The sequence below is a fragment of the Xenopus laevis genome, chromosome 2S (genome assembly GCF_017654675.1).
Source record: "Xenopus laevis strain J_2021 chromosome 2S, Xenopus_laevis_v10.1, whole genome shotgun sequence".
Taxonomy (NCBI): domain Eukaryota; kingdom Metazoa; phylum Chordata; class Amphibia; order Anura; family Pipidae; genus Xenopus; species Xenopus laevis.
This window is the reverse complement of record NC_054374.1, coordinates 163,541,551-163,554,727: the sequence shown is the minus strand read 5'-3', so window position 1 is coordinate 163,554,727 and position 13,177 is coordinate 163,541,551. Positions and strand designations below refer to the sequence as shown.

Here is a 13,177-nt window from a genome sequence, read left to right as displayed (position 1 = left end):
TTAATTTTGGAATCTGACATGGGGCTTGATATGTTGTACGTTTCCCAGGTTCCCCCAGTCATGTGACTTGTGCTCTGATAAACTTTTTACTGCTGTACTGCAGGTTGGTGTGATATCACCCCCATCCCTTTTCCCCCCAGCAGCCCATTAGCAGAACAATGGGAAGGTAACCAGATAACAGCTGCCAGGTAGATACAAAAACAGCACTCATTAGTCAAAATCCAAGTCCCACTGCGACTCATTCAGTTACTTTGAGCAAGAGAAACAATAGCTTATCCGAAATTAGTTCCATTGTGAAGTGCTGGCTCTTTCTGAAAGCACATGACCAGGCACATTGACTATTTTGTCACTTTCAGTCTTTGGATGACAAAATGTCCCTTGTTTTCTTCCAACTAGGTAACATTTACATTGCCAATGGTAAAACACGCAAGGTGCTTCAGCTTTCCAAAGCTTTCCTTACAAGGGAACTTCCGAAAACGTTGCACCTCATATGCTTTGTAGTTGTCTAATACTATGGAATGCCACCGTGTCATTGGACAGATAGGTAATTGGGCCTGTACTTATACATTACCCATGAAAGGGCAAATGGACCTCATAGACAAACTGAACACTCTTGAAGTACAGTCCTACAATCGTAATGAATGCCGCAAGCTGATTGGCCAGATTGGTGTGTTTGTGATTTGGAGTTAAATGATCATCCACAGGGGGCTTTTGTTACATTTATTACATTTGGGCTCACCCCCCAAAAAAGGATTGGTCAGATAGAATGGTGAGCTGTTGTAGTTAGGGGGCCGAATGGGGGGGGGGAAATACCAACTACAGTATGTATATGGTATTGTGAAATAAAAAACAAATGCTCTGTAAGGCTACAAATTAATTTTATTTTAATTCCTCATCTTTCTGTTGAGGCCTCTCCTATTCATATTCCAGTCTCTTATTCAAATCAATGCCTGGTTGCTAGGGGAATTAGGACCCCAGTGACTGGATTGCTGAAACTGCAAACTAAAGAGAGGTCAAACAAAAAGATTGAACACCTGAAATAATAAAAAATGACAATCAATTGCAAATTATCTCAGGATATTCCTCTCTACGTCATACTGACAGTTAAAGGGTTGTTCATCTTTGTGTTAACTGTAAGTATGATGAAGGCAATGATATTCTAATACAATTTGCAATTGGTTTTCATTTTTCATTATTTGTGTTTTTTGAGTTATTTCGCTTTTTATTCAGCAGCTCTCCAGTTTCTAGTTTCAGCCATCTGGTTGCTAGGGTTCCTTGCAACCCTAGCAACCATGCACTGATTTGAATAAGAGACTGGAATGTGAATAGGAGAGGCCTGAATAGAAAAATTATTAATAAAAAGTAGTAATAACAATAAATGTGTAACCTTACAGAGCATTTGTTTTTAGAAGGGGTCAGTGACCCCCATTTGAAAGCTGGAAGAAGGGGGGGAAAATCATAAACATTAAATAATGAAAACCAATTGAAAAGTTGCTTAGAATTAGCCATTCTATAAGATACTAAAAGTTAACGTAAAAGGGTGGTTCACCTTTAAGGTAACTTTTATTATGTTATAGAATGGCTAATTCTAAGCAACTTTTCAATTGGTTTTCATTATTTGTTTTCTTATAGTTTTCTAGTTTTTTGTCTTTTTCTTCTGATTCTTTGCAGCTTTCAAATGGCCGTCGCTGTCCCCCTTCTAAAAAACCAAATGCTCTGTAAAACAAAGGGGAGCTGCCTGCTTGGCCCTGCAAACATAGATACATGGCACTGGGACCGACAAAGATTTTTTGACCTGGCAGATCAATTTCCTGACAGATGTCGGCCGAAAAATCGTAAGATGTACGATCGTTCGAATCCCACTAACCGCACGATAATTTCGAAAGATTGGTCAAGACTTCTCTAAAATCTTTTCATCTATGGGGACCTTTAGGCTACACATGTATTGTTATTGTTATTTGTTATTACTGATCCTTCTATTCAGGCCTCTCCTATTCATATTCCAGTCTCTTATTCAAATCAATGCATGGTTGCTAGGGGAATTTGGACCCTAGTTACCAGATTGCTTAAAATGCAAATTGGAGAGCTGCTGAATAAAAAGCTAAATAACTAAAAACACAAATAATAAAAAATGAAAACCAATTGCAAATTGTCTCAGAATACCCCTCTCTACATCATACTAACAGTTCATTTAAAGGGGAACAACCCCTTTAAATGTAAACCACCCCTTTCATTTAAAGGGGAACAACAGTGAAATTGATTTAGTCACAAAACGGGGAAAGGATTTTATTTTTTTTTAATTACAAATTTACAGCAAAACTTGCTTCAGTTTTCAAACTCCCCCCCTCAAAGTTTATTTCCCAGCTCCACCTGGTAAGTGATGGGCTCTACATTATAATAACATTATATTCTTGCAAAGCTTTAAGAAACAGGAGCAGAAAAAGCAAAGAAGGGAAAAGTGGTGAGAGCAGCCGCAGGGGATGCACAGAGGGGCGCGCAGGGGTTAAAGCGACTCCACTGAGCTGTGTAGGAGAGGGGACTGGCACATTCCATGTGAGTGCGCAAATAGGGGAGGAGGGGGCACTTCCTGTATCCCGGTCAGGGGAAAGATCGCTAACGATATGTCCATCTCTCAGCTGCAACATCGTCAGCGAATCCCCTGTGTCACAACGTGTCCGTGACCGGTCCCTTCCCCGACTCTTATGGGAGTTTTCTGGGGGTTTACTTGTCCCTGATCCCCCCTGTGCGGCGTGAGAATGGAGCAGACACATTCCTGCACTCTGGAGAGCTGCTGAAAGTCAGACTCGCAGGAGAGACAGAGTTGCAGGGTAAGGACTTGCTGGGGGCAATGTGGGCTCTCTATCACTTTAATAACTTATTGCTCTCAATAATCTCTGCTTAACCCCTTCAATGTGATGTAAGGAGGGCAAGTTGTGATCCCTTGTTACTTTATCATCACTTTCCCTTTACTTCCCCTTTAAACCTTATTCAAGGGTAAATAATACACTTTTATTCACAGGAGGGGGGGGAGGGGGTACAGACACCTTTCTGAGTTTATTTTTTCTTCTGTGCCAGTCTTGGGGCCCTACAGCTGCAGCTAGCAGGGGGTTGTGGGAGTTGTAGTTCAAGAGCAGCTGCAGGTCACTCCCGTTCCTTATGTAAAGCAGAACTAAACAAACCCAATGTGGGAGGTTGTTACTTTATAGCCTGATACAGTGATAAGCGCCATTTATTGCTGCCAATCTGCTTTTGTGTTCCCTTATATCGCCCCCTCGTGAATCTCAATTTTATAAGAACACTTGGGTTTTTTTGTTTTTTTTTTCCTTTCAGCCCCCGCAGATATAACTGGGCTCAAGTGGCCGTCTGAATTGAATGTGAAATTTTACATCTGCGTTTTTATAGTAAAGGAGGAGGAGCTGGAGTTCGGCACGATATTTGTCCGTGGTGCCTAGTGCTGCAGAGGTAGACTGCAAGCTCTTGGGACTAGAGACATTTCTACCAGGGATTCATCGAATCCACTATTTTGGATTCGCCTGAATCCTTTGCGAAAGATTCGGCCAAATACCGAACCAAATCTGAATTTGCATATGCAAATTAGGGGTGGGAAAACATTTTTTACTTGTTTCGTGACAAAAAGTCACGCGATTTCCTTCCCCGCCGTTATTTTTCATATGCAAATTAGGGTTCGGATTCGGTTTGGCCGGGCAGAAGGATTCGGCCGAATCTGAATCCTGCTGAAAAAGGCTGAATCCCAAACCGAATCCTGGATTTGATGCATCCCTAATTTCTACAGGTATCTCTTGCTTCGTAACCTGCAGCTTTCTTATTAAATGAAAGGCTAATTGTTTTTTAGATCTGGATTTAGTGCCTAGTTCTAGTCCCTGCTGTATGTAACCCACTTGTGTTCTTCTCTCACCCCCACGCTCCACAACACTCACTGCATTGCTGACTCACTTATTTGTTCAATACAGACATTTCTTCTTTGATTGTGAAATCCTCAAATGTTGTGCAGACATTGGAGTCTGTTATTGGACATATATCCAGGCCCCAAGGTGGACCATGAAAGGTGCAGGGATGGGGTGTATCCCAAATTGACTTTTCTGGGTGAGGAGTAGTGTGTTGTAGTTGTGCGTTAATAGCGTGGGAAAGAACTTTATAACCTGTTATCCAGAATGCTCGGGACCTGGGGTTTTGCGGATAACGGATGTTTCCATAATTTGGATGTTCATACCTTAAGGGTAGGACTACACGGACGTTTTCGGCGCGACCTGACGCGCTGCAACAAATCGCATGCGACTGAAATAAGGTAATAGAGAAATGTCGGATGAAGTCGCAGCCTTGAACCAACACGACACGACTTTCGGATGCAGACGCTGCGCCTGCATCCGACAGTCGTGTTGCGTCGGATCAACGATGCGACTTCATCTGCCATTTCTCTATTACCTTATTTCAGTCGCTGCGACTTCATCTGACATTTCTAGTTCTTACCTTATTTCCGTCGCATGTGACTAATCTCCCCGAACTGCCTCCCTTACCTTCCCGCCGGCTAAAATGGAAATCGCCAGCGGGGTGGCACTCCAAGTACGATTTCCATTTTACCTGGCGGGAAGGTAAGGGAGGCAGTTCGGGGAGATTAGTCACCCCGGAAAGAAGAGAAGATTTGTCGCCAGGTGACTGATTTTCCCGAATCTGCCTGTGTGCCCTGACCCTTGAGGTATGAACATCCAAATTATGGAAAGATCCGTTATCCTGAAAACCCCCAGGTCCTGAGCATTCTGGATAACAGGTCCCATACCTGTACAATGTTCTTTCCCATGCTATTAATGCACAACTACAACACACTGTGTGCCCTGACCCTAAGTCTACTAGAAAATCATATTAAATAAACCCAATAGGCTGGTTTTGCCAACTTTTATTTTGGGGTTTATATCTCCTTTTAAGACTAGTTATTTTAAGGGGGATGTCCATTTATTTAACAAACTCCGCAAGTAGTCGGCACTTTTGGACAAGGTTTATTGTAGCAAAACTGCTGAAAAGGACGCGTTTCGGGAATGGATCCCTTAATCATAGACCTATGATTAAGGGCATTGTCGGACTGGGCTGGTGGAACACCGGCCCCCGCCAACCCAGACCCCCTTCCCCGATCTGCCGCCCCCCCCCAAAAAAAGTTTGCATCGCGTGCCAGTGTTCTCATACGTATGCAGGGGGCCCAGGAGGCAGGGTATTTTTCTCGCTATAACCTTCTTGCCGTGACTGTCGCAGTGCGCCTGTGCAGAAGTGCAAACTCTCATCGGAGCTGTGGTGCATCGGGGGGGCCCAGTCCGACCCTGATTAAGGGATCCATTCCAGAAACGCGTTAGGTGTTTTTCAGCAGTTTTTCTACAATAAACGTTTTCCAGAAGTGCTGTCTACTTGCGGAGATTGTTTTATGGTTACAGTGGGGACACTAAAGACTGAGCACCTGGCCAGGGGAATAGCGGGGAGCTGGAGCAGTCTCTTTTTTGTTATCTTTTTGATGTCCATTTATTGATGAATATATACCCAGTTGCTTATTCCCTGACAGTTGGAAAGTGGTGGGTGGGCTAATAGTGACACACAGATACAGCTATACAAAATTATTCTTTCGTTTCATATAAGATGATTCCGTTATGGGATGCATTGTGAGAATATGCAGTTCATCATTTCTCCTCTAGATGGCATCACGAGCACAAAATCCTTTGTTATAAGCTTTCAGAGCTTACGAGAAATCATTTTTTCAGGCATTTTGGAAGCTGCTGGATATTTATTTTTGTTTTTTCTGTCTTGCTAATTCAAAAGTTGTTTCATTGTGTCGTTTTATTTTCTTAACTCAAAATTATGGCATCCTGCATCTCGTTGATGCAAAAGTTAATTGAGGGGAGGTCCAACTTTGGTTAAGGGGGCTGGAGGATGTCCTAACTCATTAATCATGACAATGTTTTCTTTTTCTGTGCTTTTTATAGGGACAAATTAGAGACAAGGCATGTTCCCATACTCTCCTTTCAAGCCGTGCCTCTTTTAACCGGAATTTGGATTACAAAACTGCTCCCCCCCCCACCCGAGGGATTATGTTGTAAGCTTTGGAAAACAAAGGATTACTTTACAAAAAATACAAATATTATTGACGAGATGTACGAGGATGGGCGACCGTCATCCCCGTCAGATTATTGTACCGGAAAGTGGAGTTTGTGTTGACTAAGCACAAGGAGCATACCACTGAGAGCTGGGGGTGAGCTTATCAAGGTAAAACCACACTAGAGTCCCCCCAACACCCCCAGTGCAATGTATTATATGGATAGTAATCCACCAACCACAGCAGCACGGGGATCTGCTTCACAGATTAAAACTTGAAGACCTTTTTGGGATTCATTTGGAAATTTTACTTTACAGTTCAGGAAAAGCGGTGGTTAAAAACCATGTTTAAAGAGGAACCCCCCTCCTGTTTCGATTGCTGTCTGATGGATTCACATTCGGGATACATTTTAATTTATTAGTCTTCTAAGCGGATCTGTTGTTTTTATGATCCATTTTTTTTTGCGGTTGTATCTTATTTTCCATAAACAATGGCTGAAGGCAACGCGGAGAGGAAAGTTCGGATGTACAGGAGTGTTTCATTTAAGAGACTGGAAAACTGGAATGCAAAAGGGTTTGTTTTAGAGGGAGGCACTAAGCTGCCAGGGGAAGGAGATGTCACCCAACCCACATGTCAGAAAGCACAACGACCTTCACGATCCCTTAGCTTGTCTAGGAAAGTGTCCAAGATATCTGCAGCCAGCAAGGACCAGATTTCTCCCTCCGTCCGGCAGCTGTCCCAGAGATTCTCCTCTCAGCCGAGGGATGAAGGGGCACAGTGTGGGGAAGAAAACTCCCATCTAAATAAGGGGTGCCAAGAAGAACACACCCTGGATCTACCTTGCCTCCAGGACCAACAGGGTCAAGATCCACTAACTGTGACTGTGCGCGATGACCCGGGTAAGTCTGATGACTTGCTTGCCTATGTGAACCCAAGGGCGTCCAAGAGCTCAGCGACTTTACTAGATGAACTGACATTGAACTCTTATTATAGTTTACTGAACCATCCAGACAACCGGGAAATTATTGGGGTTGAAGAGAACTGGCCTAGTGTTACAGAAATGCGCAAGTTATTTGGGGAGAATTCTAGGAAGCCAAATGTTAGGGCATCTTCTCTTCCAGACTATGATGAGCCAAGACTTTTAAGCCAGCAATTTTCCTACCTAAGGGAAGCCACTGACTCGCACAGACCATGCCCGGTAGAAAGTGCATTTCCTCGAGATTTTAATGCAGCAGATTTCCAACCGAAACATCCCACCCTGAAGATTGAAAATTCACACTCCAGAAATCTATTAGACAGTAGGCCGGATATTAATAGCATTCTGTGTATGGATACAAAAGACCACAGGTCAAATTCTGGTCCAAAACCTCAGCCTCCCACCCCTCCTCCAAGAAGCTTTATACCGTTTGGTCTCAAGGCTCACACACTTTCCTCTGGAGTACCTAAACAAGAGGCAAGACAGCAATCAGTAAGTTTACATTCCTTGCATAGTTCTGGCAAACCACAGACTGCCCCCTCCAATGTCAGACTCGGATTCAGTTCCAGCGAGGAAGAGTTGCGTAGCAAAGCATTGCAGTTGCCTAGCAGCCCAAACAAAAACGAATTTCAGGACAGGTCCCAGGAAGTGTCCTCAGGGAGCGACGAGGAAAGCAATCGGGTAACCCTCAGAGAAAGTCTCAGGAATCGATCCCTTAGAAGGAAAAAGAAAGACTTGGAAGAGTACAAGAGTCACTTGTCAGGAGAAAGCAATGCTAAGCATGTTATAAGCGATGCAGCAGATGGGGATGAAGTAGGTCAGGATGCCAACCACTCCGAATATCCACTGCATGGGACAAATATATATGAGACAACTTCTGCAGAAACAATGGGTGCAAATGCTGCTGCAAATAAACCATCTTCAAATCTGGCAAGCGGTACTTCAAATGAATCCCCCAGACATCACCTTAGAGGCATCTCTGAAGGTTTAAGCCCATCAGCAGCATGCCACTTGTCTGCGGCCTCCCCCATGCCCACCGTGTCTCGTGTTGCCAAGGTTAACATTCCTCCATTTCTGCCCAGCCCCTGCGGATCCAGAAGCAGCAGCAGATACTCCAGCACCGAAACTCTCAAGGAAGACGATCCCTTTAATGCATACTCCTCTGGCCAAAGCCGCCAAGGAGGCCTTAACATTTACAGATCTCCGAGTTTTGGCCACAACGACAATGTCCGGCAACAGGCTCGATCTAGGCTAAAAGTAGCCCCTAATGTTGCAAAGTTGAAAAGCGAAAACTTTCATGAAGTTTCTTCTTGTGATCCCGAAAGTGAAAACTCTAAATATACAAAATCTATGTCTGATCCAGATATAGCATCAGAAACTCTTAACCTCCTTAGCTTTTTGCAATCTGACATTTCGGACTTAAAAATAAGACACAGAGGTAGTGAGTGCACTGACAGAGATGGAGTTACTGCTAAAAATGAGAGTGTTCATGGTCCTGGAGGCCAAGAGTCCTGGGCTAATAAAGGTAGATCTGTTTTGCAGAGTATGAGCCACTCTCAGCAAGGTAATCGTCCTACATTAAGAGACCTCACCGCTACCCTTCGGCGTACCAAATCTTTTACCTACTCTGAAAAATTAGGCTCCAGAAGACGTGTAGGCCACGGTTCCATGAAGCAGAGCTCATCAGAGCTTTCACTAGCTAGCACAGGAGATGAAGATTTGTTGTCAAACAGCAAAACTAATGAAGATGTTACAAAACAAGGTGAAGATGCTGCATCAGCCCTAAGTCATGATCAGTACATCCAAGAAGCAAGGCAAGTCTTCGAGAAAATCAGCCAAATTGGCTCTCAGGATGACTACAGTTTTGATCAGGAAGTAAGCAAACACTTAGAAAACAAAATGGTCAAAAGTTTGCCATTGGACTGTACTTCCCACTGTTTAGAGAAGAACTGTAATACATTCATAGAAAACATGTCATTGACAAAGTCACTCGAGGAACTATCTCATCATGAATTTGCTATGACAGATGAAGGGATTGTTACTGAAGTTGAGACGGTGTCTGGTGGGACCCTGTATCAAGACCTTGGCCAAGCGCTAACAGTTTGGAAGACAGCTGATAAACTTCAGGGAGACGCGCATCCCTTCACAGTTCAAAATGGGGAAATACAACAAAGTCCATCCGCAGTCAAGACCACTTTTGAAATTGATTCTTGTTGTGATGTACTTACTAATAAAAGTTCTTTCCAGGTACCAGTTGATACTCCACCAATGGCTGGAACCATGCGGAGGAGAAGAAAGTTTCCATCCCTTAGCATTAATGGTAGTGATTCTAGTAATGGAAGCAGTGGTGAGTCAGGGAGTGAGACTTATAGGTCTTTCAGTGATCCAATGCCGCACAGAACATACTCCATTACAGAAGATTCCAAATTCTCTGTTGACAGCAACCTTCTTGGGTCACTGAATTCCAAGACTGGAAACTCTGAGTCATCGGCCATTGCCTTCTCTGAGTGCACTGGCAGTGCTGCCAGTGTTTTATCTTTTAGTAGTGATGGTGTTAAAGACTACAACACAGTAATACAAAATATTGTCAGCCAACCTGGAGCCCTAGACAAAGTAATAGACGAAAAAGGAAACGGGAAAACCATAAAGAAAAAATCTTTTAGTGATCCTAGTCGTCGTGGGGAATTATCTCCTACAAGCTTAGAGAATTCCACTGAGCCCATTAACGAGTTGTCTTGCAGCAGTGAACCGATACTCACAGAGCAAAGAGACGAGTCCGGGGAGGTAGAGGATGCAGAGAAAGTGGTTGGAAGAGTACGTTCCCAGTCAGAATGCATTCTGCCCCATGCAGAGGACGATAGCGGGGTTGAGGCAAATCAGAATTTCAGCTTTGACCCCAAATTAGCAGAGGTGTTGTCTCCAAGAACAGTTAGGCGAAGTTCCAAAAAACGCACCAACAGGGTTCAAGAAGGTCCACAAGAATGTAATGAATCCACTGAGGCCTTGGGGAAATCAAGAGTAACTAGCAAGCACTTAAGGCACACGAGTGAACCGTCTACATTTATTCCAATTGTCTCTGCAGATGCAAAGTCATCTAGTCATCCAGTTGTCCAACTAACAATTCCTGAGTCAGCCAAGCTTCCAGTGAAACCACTGCCAAGTTTAATATGCCCACAACTGGAGGATGTATCTAAACAAGGTAGACATGTTACTGGGGATACTAACACACCTTCCGCGGGGGATTTGCCGAGGACTGCACCGAGTACTCCTACAAGCGCTGAACCCAAATTACTGAGGCTCCATAAGCCTCATGAAGACATCACTCCTGGCAACCGAAGCAAACCCTATGTGGTAAGTTCATTGTCTCTGTTCTTTATCTTTAGTTCTTTAGCTTTACTCGAATGTTGGCTCTTAAAGTGTAAGTTAACTGTTCACCTTTTGGATGACACTGATTTTTAGTGCTATATTTTTTTTATATTTGTCTCTTTATTAATTTCCTGGCATGGGTTTGTGGTCTAACAACCAGACATGAGTCGGAATTAATTTATAGGAAGCTTCCTTTTTGAAATATGCATTTCCTAAAAGTGTTTAGTTTATATCAGATGTCTTTAGGAATAGTCACTATGTGCTTGGCAACTTTGTGTTTAATGTGATCAGAATGACATAATTCAGAAAAAAACAAACTCTAGTCCTGCCAGCAGACCCGTGGTGAGACACAGCACCCCCACTAGCTGGCAAAATTTGGGATCTGTGGTTTGAATTTGACATGGCCATCTCGGCAATGAATTTGTGTGAGATTAAGTTTCACAGTTGAGTAAAATGATTTGACTGGGTTTTCCTTGGATGGTGGATTGTCTGATGTAGGTACTATGTCTTAATTGTGGAAAACTTGTCAAAAGACAGAAATATGTTAGAATGTAGGAATTAAAGGGTGTTCAGTGCCATTTCAGCATAAGGCTTGATATTTATATTGGGACCTACGTTTGTACCAATGCTGGTTACACAGATGCCCCTTGTACTGTTGTTTCAGATGATATAAGATCTCTTATACAGACTTATTTAGAGAAGCCGACCTTCACTCTGTGTAGCTACCAATTGATACCTTCTGCTACAATTCTCACCTTGCTTATTTCTGATCTTGCACACTCCCACACCTTGAGTCTCATTCCCTTCCCCTTCAGATTGTAAGCTCTTTTGCACAGGGCCTTTATCACCTTTTGTACCAGTACTGGTTGTTATGTATCTAAGTCTGTATGTTCTATGTATGTAATTTGTGTGATTTATTTGTATATGCACATTCATTTTATAGCACTGCTCAGTATGTTGGTGCTCTAAAAATACATTTTAATAATAATAATAATAATAATAATAATAATAATATAAGCGGATGTTGGTCACAATATAAGATACAGACCATTTATGCAATTCTTTGTCTCTTGCTGCAGGAGGCCTTCTTAAAGTGGCAGCTGAAGCATTACATGTGCCATAGGCCATAAAGCCGCTCCTGGTAACTTTAAGAGCCCAATTTCCTGTAATTAAATCAGAAATGTGTCTCTTCTAGTGCAAAGAGCACTCTGCTCTGCACAATTGCACTATTTGCAAAAAAAGTAAAATTTCTGGTTTAATTACTGGAAATTTGGCACTTAAAATTACAAGGAGCGCCATCTCCCCAAACTGTCATTTTAGTATAGCAATTATTTTCATTTGGCTGTTCTTTTTAGTAAGGCATTTGAAGCTGTTTAGTTAGGTAAACACCATGCACAACAGAAAATGATCAGATTTATGTATAATATAGTAGTCTGTAAAGGATCTTGATGGCCTATGTCATGTTTCAGCAGGCATTGCAGCTGCCACTTTAAAGGAGAAGTAATCCCCTTATTAAAACAACCTACTTATCCCCCCCCCCCACCCTAGCTGCTATCCTGGGCAAATACCCCTCGGTGCAGATTCACGGCATCGGAGTTCACGGCAGCCATCTTCTTTCGGTCTTCATCGGGAAGTAAGTTCTTTATCGGCACATGGCAGTTGGAGCAGTCTTTGGGTTTTTGTCAACTGTGCATGTGCCGAAAGTCACGAAAATTGCAGAAGCGGCAGAAGAAGACCTGATGAAGACCAAAGAAGAAGATGGCTGCCGTGAACTACCATGCAGGGAATCTGCACCGAGGGGTAAGTAAAAAGTTAGGGGCATTTGCCCGGGGTAGCAGCTAGGCTGGGGGGGAGGGGGGTCTATGTAGGGTAAGGTTTTTTTTAATAAGGAGTTTACTTCTCCTTTAACAAGGCCTATGGCAAGCCTATCTCTGCTCTAAATCAGAGCATGACATGTGGCTGGTTTTCGATTGTTAAATACTCAGGTGTGTAAATGAGTGGTAATGGGATCTTGTTGTCCATTGCTAAAACATCTAACACCAAAGTGTAAACTATACTTACATACTGTGTACTAAGTACTATGTAAAACTGTCCCTGAACTGTGGAAGCCCCACTGTTTGTGTCTCTCTTTAATTGCCGCATATACTCAGAGTAGCAATATACATCATTAGTACAAATAGTACCAAGCTTATCTGTGAACAGTGTGTATCTTTGGGAAGTAATTGTACAGTAGCGCAAGTGCAGCTCGTAACTCTCATGTCATTAAAGCACTCTCCTCCCTAACCGAGATTACCCTGCCTTTCCCAATGGTCTCTTATCTGCCAGCTCTTTTGGTTTGAAATATTTGCCTAGATAACAGGCTTGTTTGGGGGAGGAAAGTTTTTTTTCTTGTTTGGTAGATAAGAATTGTATTTACCCAACAGCTCCTTATCTTAGCAAGGGACTTTCTTTTTTTATTCATTGCTCAGTTTTTATTAATTAATTTACAGGATGTTAGTTAGGCTGGTTAGTAATCCTTCCTCTCTTTAGGTTCTCATATGGGCTCAATAACTGTCTGCTGGATACATCTTGAATTCTTTAACAAAATCAGAAGCTCAGACATGTCTCGTGCTACTGTGTAACGTGGGTGTAGTGTGGCAGACTTGCCTATATGTGCTTTGCTTTTGTTAATTAAAATGCATTTATTACTAATAGAATATAATCTATCCTATTATGTTGTGTTTACTTCTGAAAAAAAGTTGATA

At 42.7% G+C, this 13,177-nt stretch overlaps 1 protein-coding gene across 1 annotated transcript in view; it reads left to right on the top strand.

Annotated features, from left to right (window-relative positions):
- Nucleotides 1–2,541: 2,541 nt before the first annotated feature.
- LOC108710038 (rho guanine nucleotide exchange factor 17) overlaps nucleotides 2,542–13,177 on the top strand; it is a 114,869-nt gene continuing 104,233 nt past the window's right edge. Inside the window, exons 1-2 of the mRNA XM_018250396.2 lie at nucleotides 2,542–2,828; nucleotides 5,982–10,418. Coding sequence (XP_018105885.1) covers nucleotides 6,582–10,418 — 3,837 coding nt within the window. The 5' untranslated portion in view covers nucleotides 2,542–2,828; nucleotides 5,982–6,581. The remainder of the gene's footprint in view (nucleotides 2,829–5,981; nucleotides 10,419–13,177) is intronic.